Source organism: Oncorhynchus mykiss, chromosome 21 (genome assembly GCF_013265735.2).
Source record: "Oncorhynchus mykiss isolate Arlee chromosome 21, USDA_OmykA_1.1, whole genome shotgun sequence".
NCBI lineage: Eukaryota > Metazoa > Chordata > Actinopteri > Salmoniformes > Salmonidae > Oncorhynchus > Oncorhynchus mykiss.
Genome location: NC_048585.1, coordinates 27,065,740 through 27,081,128, shown reverse-complemented (window position 1 = coordinate 27,081,128; position 15,389 = coordinate 27,065,740). Strand labels below are relative to the sequence as shown.

At 46.5% G+C, this 15,389-nt stretch overlaps 1 protein-coding gene across 1 annotated transcript in view; it reads right to left on the bottom strand.

Moving 5' to 3' along the window:
• The window catches only part of cped1 (cadherin-like and PC-esterase domain containing 1), an 83,442-nt gene extending 69,251 nt beyond the window's left edge, over positions 1-14,191 (bottom strand). The window contains exons 1-2 of the mRNA XM_036957503.1: positions 12,944-14,191; positions 436-613 (exon numbers count right to left, since the gene is read on the bottom strand). Coding sequence (XP_036813398.1) covers positions 436-613; positions 12,944-13,240 — 475 coding nt within the window. The 5' untranslated portion in view covers positions 13,241-14,191. The remainder of the gene's footprint in view (positions 1-435; positions 614-12,943) is intronic.
• Positions 14,192-15,389: the final 1,198 nt, after the last annotated feature.

The window sequence follows — 15,389 nt, the reverse complement described above, 5'->3', positions numbered from 1 at the left end:
AAGTGAATAATGGATTGTTGGTGTATGTGTGCAGGAACAGACTGTACCGTACAATATATTATTTATCTATCAGCTTCTACCTCTCTGGGACCCTTTCCACCCATTCCTTGCCTCTCATCCCCCTCCCTCCCTCCCTCCCTCCCTCCCTCCCTCCCTCCCTCCCTCTACCCATCCTTCCATCTTAACTGTAAAACCTGCTCACCTCTCTTTATCTTACCCTAATCTCTCCATCCTGCATCTCTTGATCCTTCTTCTCCTCTTTCCTCCCTCTCCTCTGACCTTTCTTCCACCTTCCCTCCCACCACTCTCGCTCACTGCTATCTTTTCTCAGTGCTAGCCGATGCTGTTGAAAAACGTTTCCCTTCACCCTCCATCTCTCTATCCCTCCCTCCCTCCCTCCCTCCCTCCCTCCCTCCCTCCCTCCCTCCATCTCACCGTTGTCGTGTCTCAAGGCAGTGTTGGTCTCGGCGTATCGGGACAGGCTGACCTCGTAGCCTCGCTGCTCCAGGATCCGCTGGAACAGCTGGACCTCTGTATCCGCGGCTACGTGCTGACCCGTCAACACGATGGCCCGCGTGACCCGCCCGGCCCGGTTCTGATTGGACCCCTTGACCTGAGGAAGAGGGGGGAGAGAGGGGTGTTCAATATCGACATATAGAGAGGTCACTCCAACAACCAACAGCATTGCTGTATATTTATATGCAATACAAACAAAGACCGTACAGACAGTACATGATGTCAAAAGTGACCATCTCCTGGCAGTTCATATGGAACTATTTCTCATTTTAATCCTATTTGTATTTACATTTTTTATCAAACCTTTATTTAACTAGGCAAGTCAGTTAAGAACAAATTCTTATTTACAATGACGGCCTACCTCGGCTAAACTCAGACGACGCTGGGCCAAATGTTCGCCGCCCTATGGGACTCCCAATCACGGCCGGTTGTGATACAGCCTGGAATCGAACCAGGATCTGTAGTGACGCCTCTAGCACGGAGATGCAGTGCCTTAGACGCTGCGCCACTCGGGATCCAGAATGTATTACCGGCACTTAAACAATGCCCCCATAAACGATTGAAAAGGGCATCAAAACAGTGAACAGAACAACCCTAGAGCACTAGGGAGTAGAGCCTGAGCCAAACAAGCTTAAACCCTTAGCGAGTGAGAGAGAAACCAGTTGTGAATGATTAGGCTGACAGAGACATATGAAAGCTATGTAGCTGCTCAGCTCACTCTGTTTACACAACTCTGGGCTGGATAAGCTGGATAAGGATAGCAGCAGGATCAAACTGTGATGGCTGGGGCAGAGGTGAAGGTAGGGAGGGGAGGGGAGATGGAGGGTAGGAGAGAGAGAGAAAAAGTTAATCTCCTTTAGTAAGGAGAGGGAGGGCAGTTTTTACTATATCATTTCTGAAGTAGAGGGACTTTTCTTTCAGAACTGTTCGCCCCTCCCTCTCTGTTGCCTGCTCATTCATTTGTCTCTCTATCAGTCTCTCTCTTATCCCTTTCTCCTTTTCCTTTGAATCTCGCTCTCTGGTCTTTCTGTCTCCCCTCTCTCGCTCTCATACCCTTCTCCCTTTAAATCACTCTCTCCAGTCTCTCTCTCTCCATACCATTCCTCTCCAGTCTCTCTATATTCTCTCTTTCGTTCCTCTCGTTCTCCCGAGGCCTATGGTGGCGTGGCCTGTAAACGTTTCCATCTGGGAGCTGCAGGCCACATCAGAGGGAACGTCACAAGACCCCCATAACTACAACAAGTTTCTCTACCCTCCCATCCCCCTCCAACCAGCTCCACAGAATCCTTTCCACCCTCTAATACACCCACAGCCCCATTCTCTCTCCAACTTCCAATATTTACACTCCACCTTTCCATCCTCTCTTCCCCCAGATACTAATCTCAAACATGCAAATATTCCACAGTGCTCATCCTGCTGCCTCCCTGCCTGCCAATCCGCCATGGCCCAGTTCAAACACAAACATAATTATTTCATTAGGAGATTCCCCAAATTGGGATCCTAGGCCTAGAACTCTTTTTGTGTTCTTTAATTTTTCTTCCTCTCCCTCGTTCCCTTTCTCCCTGAGTAATAACAAATACACTCCATCACCCCTTCCTCCTCCTCTCTTCTTCCTCCAGCAAGGAAGGAGCGAGTTTACAGTTGGCCCATAACACACAGTGAAATATTAGAATAATATTACTTTAATAAGCGGGGAATCGAATCAAGGTGTTTATACAACAGAGGCAATCCTCTGAACAGCGCACCTTCAATATAATCTGCAGCCGAGAGGGACTCATATTAAACACACTCATAAACAGTTTATTTGGCAGAGTGAGGGAGAACCACTGCTGGGGAAATTATGTTTGTATTGATTAAACTGTTTTGGTATACACAGCACACAGCCGCGAGCTCAGGTTTACCGAGGAAATTGCTTCCACTTTTTCATTTGGTAACTGATTTGATGAGCAAAGAAGTTTGTATCAATACTGCATAATGTGTTGTGTGTTGTTGTGAATACAGCCAATTTATGATGTATTCATGTTAACTTTACCAAAGGTTAACAAACTATTTACTAATGGTTTATAAGCAGCCCTTAAAATTAAGAGTTCTCCATGTTTTCTAAAATGACCTCATCTGCCAGTGCTGACATCACCAACGAGAAAAAAAATACGGACCCCGCTCCTCGTCCCCATGACGACCCTGTGATGGACAGTGGAGCCCCTCTAGCTGTCAGAGGGGCAGTAGCATTGAGTATACAGTATCTGGTATGTGTTCTGCTGATACTGAATCCCAGTATCCCACATTTAGTCGTATATTAATAGACCTGCTATCGTTAACAGTCCTGGCTGACTGGGCCCGACCTATGATTCTTCCCAACAGGTCACACTCTCTGGTCCTTCCACCCCATGGCAACCCTCTGGCCATAGCTGCGGGAAGTAGGGGTGCTGAGGGTGCTGCAGCACCCCCTGAAAAATCAGAATTGAAAAAATGTGGCACCAAAATGTACAGCAACCCCTCCTTGAAACTACTTCTAGTGGCTATGCCCCTGACACTCCCCTTGCAACCACTCTGATGCTAGCAGACATATGGTTACGGTAAACATCTTCACCTTAACCCGTCGTTCCAGTCCAGATGATGAAGACCCATACACACAGTACGTGAACATAATACCTAACCAATTGTGACACTAAACTTGACCCCAAACCACAAGACATCAACATCATCCCCCAAATACATTACTCAATAGAGTTTACTGGCTTGAATATGACGTACAGCCAAGTTATGCCCCACATTCTCTGCCACCCCTGCTGAAATATGAACGCAACAGAGTGATGTGATGTCACAGCAGTGTTTTTGGATGGTCACATGTGAACTGGGTGGTGCTCTGCTCTGGGTTGGTTTCCAGACACAGTTCTCTACAGTTTCTACAACACACCATTTCTAAGCAAAACAAGACACATGTATCACTTTAACCCCAACCTTCTACCACAATAGTAACTACACTGACACTGTTAATAAATATGGGGAAAGACAGCTTTCAATGGACTGAGAGTACTACAATCTTTGAGTGACTCACATGATCTCAGCAGCCCATACAGATCAAAGTGTTTCCATTCGACAGTGAAAAGTCAACCCACATAAATCTCCCCTGGGTTCCCTTCACATATCACATCCAGTGTGTGATAGTTAGCCCTCTGAGGTGGGTCTGTTAACCGTGCCCTGTATTGACCATATTTCCCTCCATCCGTGGAGAGACGGAGGAATGCAGAGGGTTAATGGGCCTTGCACTCGTTTAGAAGGAAAATACATGTTTGAAAGTTTAGCTGTCTGGGGACAGGGAGGAGAGAGAGAGGGAGAGAGGGAGAGATTGCGAATTAGGGGACAGGAGGGTGAGCCAAAAGGAGAAAGGCCTGTTTGTGTGAGACTGCAGGGGAGTCTAGAGAGGCCGGGGCTGGCTGTATAAGCCCTGGTTCTGGACCTGTCTATGTGTTAGTATTCATCTGGCTCTGTAGGGCCTGTTTGGTCATGCACTACCATGCTGCTTCTCTCCTTGGTTACTGGTGAAGGATCTGCCATGGAGGCTTTTCTTCTGTGCTCTACTTCTCTCTTTTATTCTCACAGTCATTCTCTCCCTGCCTCCATTTCTCATCCCTCACTCTTTTCTTCCTCCACTCCCTCTGACCCTCTCAAAATATCCATCTGAGCCCTTCATCGCCCCATCTTTCTGGCTCTCTTTCCCACTCTCTCCTTCCATCCCTAACCTTCTCTCTCGGTGACAGGATGTGGCTTAGTCTTACCACTGGCTCCATGGGTAGAGTTCAGTGTGTCTGAGAGGCCCAGGGTTATAAATACTCCCATCTCAGCCATGCACACAGAGAGAGACAGCGAAACAGATATACAGCCCACTGGCAATGTATAGACACCCATTCCATGACTCATATCAACCAGTCACATCCAAGGCCAAACACCTATTTTGAGGGGGTCTGCAAAACGCATATCGCCCTATCCCATATAAGTCGCATTCAGTACATCGAGTAAGACATCTTGTTCTAAGTTGAGAACAGTCAAAACAAAACAGAAAGTCATCATTCAATCATAAAAAATGTGAATTTTACATACGCAAATATGTAGTTAAACCTAACAGAAAGCTAATGCACACATCAGACAGGTGGGGCGAGCTGTCTAAAATAATCTCCAGACTTCCAAGTATTTGTCTCCATCCTTCCTCGGTACAATAATATGGCACAGGTGTCTCCATCCTTCCTCAGTAGAGTAATATGGTGCAGGTGTCTCCATCCTTCCTCAGTACAGTAATATGGTGCAGGTGTCTCCATCCTTCCTCAGTACAGTAATATGGTGCAGGTGTCTCCATCCTTCCTCAGTACAGTAATATGGTGCAGGTGTCTCCATCCTTCCTCAGTACAGTAATATGGTGCAGGTGTCTCCATCCTTCCTCAGTACAGTAATATGGCACAGGTGTCTCCATCCTTCCTCAGTAGAGTAATATAGTGCAGGTGTCTCCATCCTTCCTCAGTAGAGTAATATGGCACAGGTGTCTCCATCCTTCCTCAGTACAGTAATATGGCACAGGTGTCTCCATCCTTCCTCAGTAGAGTAATATAGTGCAGGTGTCTCCATCCTTCCTCAGTACAGTAATATGGTGCAGGTGTCTCCATCCTTCCTCAGTAGAGTAATATGGCACAGGTGTCTCCATCCTTCCTCAGTACAGTAATATGGTGCAGGTGTCTCCATCCTTCCTCAGTACAGTAATATGGTGCAGGTGTCTCCATCCTTCCTCAGTACAGTAATATGGTGCAGGTGTCTCCATCCTTCCTCAGTACAGTAATATGGTGCAGGTGTCTCCATCCTTCCTCAGTAGAGTAATATGGTGCAGGTGTCTCCATCCTTCCTCAGTACAGTAATATGGCACAGGTGTCTCCATCCTTCCTCAGTACAGTAATATGGTGCAGGTGTCTCCATCCTTCCTCAGTACAGTAATATGGTGCAGGTGTCTCCATCCTTCCTCAGTACAGTAATATGGTGCAGGTGTCTCCATCCTTCCTCAGTACAGTAATATGGTGCAGGTGTCTCCATCCTTCCTCAGTACAGTAATATGGTGCAGGTGTCTCCATCCTTCCTCAGTAGAGTAATATGGTGCAGGTGTCTCCATCCTTCCTCAGTACAGTAATATGGTGCAGGTGTCTCCATCCTTCCTCAGTACAGTAATATGGTGCAGGTGTCTCCATCCTTCCTCAGTACAGTAATATGGTGCAGGTGTCTCCATCCTTCCTCGGTACAGTAATATGGTGCAGGTGTCTCCATCCTTCCTCAGTACAGTAATATGGTGCAGGTGTCTCCATCCTTCCTCAGTACAGTAATATGGTGCAGGTGTCTCCATCCTTCCTCAGTACAGTTAATATGGTGCAGGTGTCTCCATCTTTCCTCAGTACAATAATATGGTGCAGGTGTCTCCATCCTTCCTCAGTACAGTAATATGGTGCAGGTGTCTCCATCCTTCCTCAGTACAGTAATATGGTGCAGGTGTCTCCATCCTTCCTCAGTACAGTAATATGGTGCAGGTGTCTCCATCCTTCCTCAGTACAGTAATATGGTGCAGGTGTCTCCATCCTTCCTCAGTACAGTAATATGTTGCAGGTGTCTCCATCCTTCCTCAGTACAGTAATATGGTGCAGGTGTCTCCATCCTTCCTCAGTACAGTAATATGGTGCAGGTGTCTCCATCCTTCCTCAGTACAGTAATATGGTGCAGGTGCCTCCATCCTTCCTCAGTACAGTAATATGGTGCAGGTGCCTCCTAGTCTTCTATCAGTATCATCAACTGAAGAGATTCCTTCATATGCTACCACTTCTATTGCTGCTAGCAGTTCATTCAATTTAGATTACTGGTCGTTTAGAAAAGGATACCAAGTAGAGGACTAATTTTTTATTTATTTTTATTTCACCTTTATTTAACCAGGTAGGCTAGTTGAGAATAAGTTCTCATTTGCAACTGCGACCTGGCCAAGATAAAGCGTAGCAATTCGACACATACAACAACACAGAGTTACACATGGAATAAACAAAACATACAGTCAATAATACAGTAGAACAAAATAAAACAAAGTCTATATACAGTGAGTGCAAATGAGGTAAGTTAAGGAAATAAATAGGCCATGGTGGCGAAGTAATTACAATATAGCAATTAAACACTGGAATGGTAGATCGGCAGAAGATGAATGTGCAGGTAGAGATACTGGGGTGCAAAGAAGCAAAATAAATAAATAAATACCCGTATGGGGATGAGGTAGGTAGATAGATGGGCTGTTTACAGATAGGCTAAGTACAGGTGCAGTGTTCTGTAAAATGCTCTGACAGCTGGTGCTTAAAGCTAGTGAGGGAGATGTGAGTCTCCAGCTTCAGAAATTTTTGCAATTCGTTCCAGTCATGGGCAGCAGAGAACTGGAAGGAAAGACGACCAAAGGAGGAATTGGCTTTGGGGGTGACCAGTGAGATATACCTGCTGGAGCGCGTGCTACGAGTGGGTGCTGCTATGGTGACCAGTGAGCTGAGATAAGGCGGGGCTTTACCTAGCAGAGACTTGTAGATAACCTGTAGCCAGTGGGTTTGGCGACGAGTGTGAAGCGAGGGCCAACCAACGAGAGCGTACAGGTCGCAATGGTGCGTAGTGTATGGGGCTTTGGAGACAAAACGGATGGCACTGTGATAGACTGCATCCAGTTTGTTGAGTAGAGTGTTGGAGGCTATTTTATAGATGACATCACCGAAGTCGAGGATTGGTAGGATGGTCAGTTTTACGAGGGTATGTTTGGCATCATGAGTGAAGGATGCTTTGTTGCGATATAGGAAGCCGATTCGTGATTTAATTTTGGATTGGAGATGCTTAATGTGAGTCTGGAAGGAGAGTTTACAGTCTAACCAGACACCCAGGTATTTGTAGTTGTCCACGTATTCTAAGTCAGAGCCGTCCAGAGTAGTGATGCTGGACGGGCGAGCAGGTGCGGGCAGCGATCGATTGAAAAGCATGCATTTAGTTTTACTTGCGTTTAAGAGCAGTTGGAGGCCACGGAAGGAGAGTTGTATGGCATTGAAGCTCGTCTGGAGGTTAGTTAACACAGTGTCCAAGGGGGGGGGGGGGGGGGGCAGAAGTATACAGAATGGTGTCGTCTGCGTAGAGGTGGATCAGAGAATCACCAGCAGCAAGAGCAACATCATTGATGTATACAGAAAAGAGAGTCGGCCCGAGAATTGAACCCTGTGGCACACCCATAGAGACTGTCAGAGGTCCAGACAACATGCCCTCCGATTTGACACACTGAACTCTATCAGAGAAGTAGTTGGTAAACCAAGCGAGGCAATCATTTGAGAAACCAAGGATGTCGAGTGTGCCAATAAGAATGTTGTGATTGAAAGAGTCGAAAGCCTTGGCCAGGTCGATGAATACGGCTGCACAGTAATGTCTCTTATCGAAATTAACAGTATTGGGACCCAGCCATTAGAGTACACCAGGGGAGGCTCCTCAGATGAGGAAGGACCATCCTCCTCAGTGAATTTCATAAAATGTTTAATTGTTAAAAACTTAAAGTTATTTTAGGTAAAACTATACTAAATATAATCACGTTACCAAATAATGTATTAAAATACTATTTAGCAATGAAGGTCTACAGTAGCCTTAACAGCACTCATTAGGGTAGCACCACGGTGTAGCCGGAGGACAGCTAGCTTCTGTCCTCCTCTTGGTACATTAACTTCAATACAAAACCTTGGAGGCTCATGGTTCTCATCCCCTTCTATAGACTTACACAATAATTGTGACAACTTCCAGAGGACGTCATACAACCTATCAGAGCTGTTGCAACATGAACTGACATGTTGTCCACCCAATCAAAGGGTCAGATAATTAATCTAGTACTGAAAGCATAAACTACAGCTAGCGAGCCATGCAGTATATAAAATGTGGTGAGTCGTTGACTCAAAGAGAGAGAAAGACAATCGTTGAACAGTTTTGAACAAATTAATTTCCTCCAAAATGAAGGAGAAGCAAGAGAGAAATAGAGAGATTGTCATTTAAAAAAAGAAAAACTTTAAGTTTCACTTACTTAGTTAGCAAATGCAGCTAGCTAGTTTAGCCAACACAAACCCCTTGTTCATATAGGGGGATGCTATGTTAGTTAGCTGGTTATGACCATTCAACACAACACTGGAACTCTTCCAAGTCAACATAAGCTTTTGGTTTTACTAATTTATTGCCATTGGGGCCTGCCGGTGTAAGTGCTAAACTGTTTACTGACTGTACACTGTAATGTTACTGCATGATTGTAGCAGGTTTACTAACACGTTAGTTATATTAGCTATGTTGACTATGAAGTTAATATGGTGACAACGATGTAGGTTATGTGTAGACGTTATGATTTGGAAAGTTTTTCTCGCCTGGTCACATACAGATGATGTGTTGTGCATTGAAGTCCACAAGCGAAGGGACAAGGTGAGAGGAAGAGAGTGCATAGATGCGAGAAGGAAAACAACATGGCTGCTATGAATGATCAGGGGTGTATTAATTTCCTGCCGATTCTGTTGAAAATAAATTTCTTAAACGGAAGCAAATGAAACCAAATGGGGATAAACATACCTGAATTTTTCCAATAGAAACTCTAATTTGCAACTGTTGGAGTAATGGTTACACACTATATCAGCTAGATGCAGGCAAGAGCGTGCAAGGCGGTATTGAATGTGTCACTGTCTGTGCACCTATGTTGTAAACTTTCATTAATAGGCTCCCTTATGATGTGTATAGGAAAATGTTAGTATCATGTAGTAGCCTAAACCTATTGCTGTTACATTGAACTAGGTGAATGGAATATGATTGCAAGTCATCCCAATATGTTGTAATAGAAATAAGGCCATGCTCATGAAAAAAAATGTGTCATCTTAAACAGCACTGACCACCACTGGAGTACACACATGGGCAGATCTACCATCCCAGCACCCTAACTGACTCCCTGACCCTACCTCCAGAGCACCCTAACTGACTCCCTGACCCTACCATCCCAGCACCCTAACTGACTCCCTGACCCTACCATCCCAGCACCCTAACTGACTCCCTGACCCTACCATCCCAGCATCCTAACTGACTCCCTGACCCTACCTCCAGAGCACCCTAACTGACTCCCTGACCCTACCATCCCAGCACCCTAACTGACTCCCTGACCCTACCATCCCAGCACCCTAACTGACTCCCTGACCCTACCTCCAGAGCACCCTAACTGACTCCCTGACCCTACCATCCCAGCACCCTAACTGACTCCCTGACCCTACCTCCCCAGCACCCTAACTGACTCCCTGACCCTACCATCCCAGCACCCTAATTGACTCCCTGACCCTACCATCCCAGCACCCTAATTGACTCCCTGACCCTACCTCCCCAGCACCCTAACTGACTCCCTGACCCTACCTCCCCAACACCCTAACTGACTCCCTGACCCTACCTCCCCAGCACCCTAACTGACTCCCTGACCCTACCTCCCCAGCACCCTAACTGACTCCCTGACCCTACCTCCCCAGCACCCTAACTGTCTCCCTGACCCTATCCAAGATCTTCTCCCCTGCACCCTAACTGACTACCTGACCCTACCTCCAGAGCACCCTAACTGACTCCCTGACCCTACCTCCCCAGCAGCCTAACTGACTCCCTGACCCTACCTCCAGAGCACCCTAACTGACTCCCTGACCCCACCTCCAGAGCACCCTAACTGACTCCCTGACCCTACCTCCCCAGCACCCTAACTGACTCCCTGACCCTACCTCCCCAGCACCCTAACTGTCTCCCTGACCCTATCCAAGATCTTCTCCCCTGCACCCTAACTGACTCCCTGACCCTACCTCCAGAGCACCCTAACTGACTCCCTGACCCTACCTCCAGAGCACCCTAACTGACTCCCTGACCCTACCTCCCCAGCACCCTAACTGACTCCCTGACCCTACCTCCCCAGCACCCTAACTGTCTCCCTGACCCTATCCAAGATCTTCTCCCCTGCACCCTAACTGACTCCCTGACCCTACCTCCAGAGCACCCTAACTAACTCCCTGACCCTACCTCCCCAGCACCCTAACTGACTCCCTGACCCTACCTCCCCAGCACCCTAACTGACTCCCTGACCCTACCTCCCCAGCACCCTAACTGTCTCCCTGACCCTATCCAAGATCTTCTCCCCTGCACCCTAACTGACTCCCTGACCCTACCTCCAGAGCACCCTAACTAACTCCCTGACCCTACCTCCCCAGCACCCTAACTGACTCCCTGACCCTACCTCCAGAGCACCCTAACTGACTCCTGACTCAGCGTCAAAGCAACAAACAAGCTTCCAGATCTATCTGGCAGGGGTTCCACTCTAAACACCACGAAACATGCTCCACACATATGTGGAGTTTGAACGCCGCTCTGATGGGATTACAGCGTGTATGTGTGTGCGAGTGAGGCTGTGTTCCATGCTTTTCTGATCCATGGTCCAGTCTCCTGCCTCCTGCCCTGGGACTGAATGGGTCTGTCAGGGTCTGGAAGAGACTCAAAGGGGATAAAGAGCTGGAGGATCACATTCCGTAACTCTGTTCTAACACTTCCTACTGCCGGAGCACTCATGCCACTAGCACCTGGGAAAGCCTGGGACAGCCATACACAGGTGCTAACTGCATACACACGCACATGGACACACACTCACACACACATTGCCAACCTTTACACAAACACCCTTGCTAAAACGCCTCCTCCCTAACAACTCTCTAGCAATTCCAATCACCATCCCGCCCCAGAAAGATACAATACTGAACACCCCATACACACAGTGTGAAGCTACTCATTATGACATGCCACAGAGGGTATCCTGCACAAACACTACAGTGGCAGGGATTTTGTAACGATGGACCTCACACATGCCAACAAGCAACCCCCCCCCCCCCCCCCCCCCCTCCCCCCCCAGTCACACTCAATGTCAACTATGAAAGACTCCTTTGAGCGTATCATGAAAGGGGAAATAAGGGCAATGTAATGGCTCAGACTTCAAACTTCTGATTCACAATAAGTCCAACATTCAGAACTTTTAGAGTTGGGTTTCTGGAACACAGAGTTGCACTCAACAGCTAAACTGAGGCAGCGTGTTTGTGGTAGATAACAAATTCGGCTGTGACAGCTCGCTTTCTCCCTGTCAACCACATAGTCAAGACCAACAGACTGCCTCTCCCTCCCTCTCTCAACACCATCCCTCCTCCCTCCTCCCCTTGTTTATTTATTCTCTCCCTTCCTCTCCAAGGGGCCAAGACAACCAGAGAGAAGGACAAGTATGGCCTAATAAAATAACTGTTCCAAGAACACTTTCCTAATTTAACCCACAATGGTAAAGGTTAGAAGTGGGTAAGTAGAGCTAGAATCAGTTGTTAGAGGTAGATGGTAAACAGAGAGCTGTGTAGTGATCTGCGGTACTAGCAGCTGGTCTGCGATCTATGGAAGCATCACTCTTGTGAGAATACAACACACACTTCCTGAAAGACTGAAAAGCAAACGCAGTAACAGTGGGATTACCAGAATACTCTCACAATTACAGAGCAGTCAATCAAGGCTCTAATGGTCAAGGCAATTGCCACATTTGAGGCAGCTGGGTATAAATACATTTAAATACCTCATCTTCGGTTTACCTCAGATTATGTCGGCTGTCATTTTATGGGCATGAGAGCTGTAACATGATGGTTTATCCGACTTGATTAATGGCCAAACTTTTAGGCTACATCTTCAGAAAACAATCACTTAAAATAACCCAGGAACTTAATATGCAACCTTGTTTTGAAAGGTTCATACAGGTGTCAATCATCTGTGTGGCGCAAAGAGCGCTTCTAGAGCACGTGTCAAGCTGAGCCTCGAGCCGCTAGCTCGCTCATCTAAATACCTCAACACTAACATCTATTAAAAAAAAAACGGTTCACTATTCTTAAACATTTGACGTTACTTGACAACTTAATTAAAATAGGCTCAGCCTGTTAGTTATATAGGCTAAACCAAGGAGTCAGCATCCAATAATGTTGTTGTGAGACTTGAAGCTAAGGTTGTTGTTGCTCATTAAAGTTAATTAAACTCAGACGGTGTTTTGAGCCCAAAGACAAAACACAGGCTGCATAGAGTGCCATGCAACCATTGCACGCAACTAACGCAGCACAGTGTAAAGAAATCCTGTACTCATGTGTTTTGATTATGAAATGGCCTTATAGTCATTGTGAGATGGACTTGTATCAAAGCTGTTCCCATTGTGGGATGGATCAAAGCTTATCCTTGAATCTCCAATATTCAAGGTTCATCCCAAGTGCACGTAGGCTACCTAAAGCACAGGACAAAAATTGGACAATAGATAGCATTTAAAGTGCACTTCTATCATAGGCCCACTTACATATATTTCCCTCTCCAAAGCCTCCAGGGTAGAAATAAGCCTCGCAGGGTCCTGCAGAAGTTCATCAAATACCTCCAACGCTCCAGTCATCGTTGACTTGTTGCGTTCATCCGCCGCGGGTGGGCCGCCTTTGAACCGACTCCGTGCCACCATCAGGGTCTGGTAGAAAAGACACACCGCGACCCCTAGGAGCAATAATCGTCCGGAGCAATACCTGCGGCGGAGCGTCCAGAGCCGCGGAAGAAACATTCCCGCTTCACTCCCAACTTTGCTGGCAGAAGAATAAAGGCATACCATGAGGGATGATGTTTAGCCTACTTCTTCTCCGCGTCTTACTGAGACCTCACACAACTCTGTTGTTTAGCAAAAACAAAGAGCAGCGGGGCTATCTATAAAAACACGCACTTCAGGAATAAGCCACGACCTGAAACATTGTGCTGCATGTTATCTTTTTTCAAAGATGACCTGGTTTGTATTTCAGAGTGGGTACACGGTGTCCAAGAGCCGTCGCTATGGCACATTTGAGTGTTGATTTGTGAGCTGGCACAAACAAACAAAACCTTTTTCCCAACGTTGTTATTCCGTTATTTGTGATAATGAAGTTAGAGCAAAGTGAGCCACAGTCCAACTTTCACATCCTCGAAAACCATGGAGCCCCGAGAGAGCATGGAAAAGTTTTCCCTCTCTCTTTCTTTAGGGAAGAGTGCTCCTCAGATTATTAAAAACATTCTCGAGTAGCGGAACCTCATGACTGTGGCTAGATCAGACTCTGCTCCTGCCCGCTGTCAGAAAACTGCCATTCCCATCCAGAACCAAAAACAGGACGCAATAAAACATCAGATCAGACACAGATAGAACCAAACTGAAGTTAGAAAAATGAAGAACTTCACCAAGACTTCAGACCCTGAAATAGACTACAGACTACAAAGAGGGTTTCCACTATATCCGAGCGCTGGCTGCGCACCGGGGGGCGACTTCACCTGGTTTGGGTTAGGCTACTCTAAGAGAAAAAAAAATCAACAGTAGCCGAACTTCCTCTCCGCGCAGACGGCTGGATTACAGTCTCACTCACATGTCTACCGGTTCCCAAAAGTAAAACTCCCTCGGATAAAGAAAAAAAATAAGTGGAGTTTATACCATAGATCCTTTTCAACTGGATAGTTGAGGAGTGTTCTTGTAAAGTAACGGTTTAGGAATTCCATGATGTACACTGAGCGGTCTAAATGTGCACACATGCCTCCTCCGTCGGGGGTCGAGGTATGCTCCCCCTCATTTCAAATTGTGGTAAAAGACAGGGCTCACTCTTTGCTATTTGTGGCACATACATCAGTCCTCCATTGGCTCATTATTTAGAGAAAGGAGTTGGAGCCCTGCTTTGTTTCAGTCAGATGTGGTGAGAGAGAGGCTATTGAAAAGGTTCCCTTTTGGAGCAAGGGCCGAAAACATTCTCCCTTTTTTTGGTGAAGTTGTAATTTCTCCAAGACAGCCCAGGTTCCTTCTAAAAAATATAGTTATTATGGCCGTTTGTGTCTACCATCAATAGAATGACTGACAGGAGTGGCTACTGTCTACCCAAATCCCCTTGTGTGTGAGGGCTGCAACACTGCTGGTTTTCATTACCCTCCTCAAATCAGGGAATGATTTAGACATGGGACACCATGCAGGTGAGCTGGCTCATGGTAAATCAGTGGCATTCATTAACGCATTTCCTACCAAATAAAGAAAAACAGCAGTACATCAGCCCTTGAGAGACATGATTAAATAGCTCTGTTAGTACTCCATTGGTTGAGAGCTCAAATACAATGTTAATGGGGCGAGCAGGTCACCTTTAAAGCACAGCGGTGTAATGGGTTCGCACAAAAAAATGCTGCATAAAGCGTACTTCATTATTCAATGTTTAAAAAATAAAAAAAATCCACACCACCTTTACACCACACACAAAGACACGTACAAAGCTTTCCCTCGCACTCCATTTGGCAAATCTGACCATAATTCTATCCTCCCGATTCCTGCTTACAAGCAAAAACTAAAGCAGGAAGTATCAGTGACTTGCTCAATACGGAAGTGGTCAGATGATGTAGATTCTAAGCTACAGGACTGTTTTGCTACCACAGACTGGAATATGTGGCGGGACTCATCCGATGTCATTGAGGCGTATACCACATCAGTCAACGACTTCATCAATAAGTGCATCGATGACATTGTCACCACAGTGACAGTACGTACAGTACATACCTCAACCAGAAGCCATGTATTACAGGCAACATCCTCACTGACCTAAAGGGTAGAGCTGCCGCTTTCAAGGAGCGGGACTCTAACCCGGTTGCTTATAAGAAATCCCGCTATGCCCTCCGACAAACCATCAAACAGGCAAAGAGTAAATACAGGACCAAGACTGAATCCTACAACACCAGCTCCGATGCCTGTCGCATGTGGCAGGGCTTGC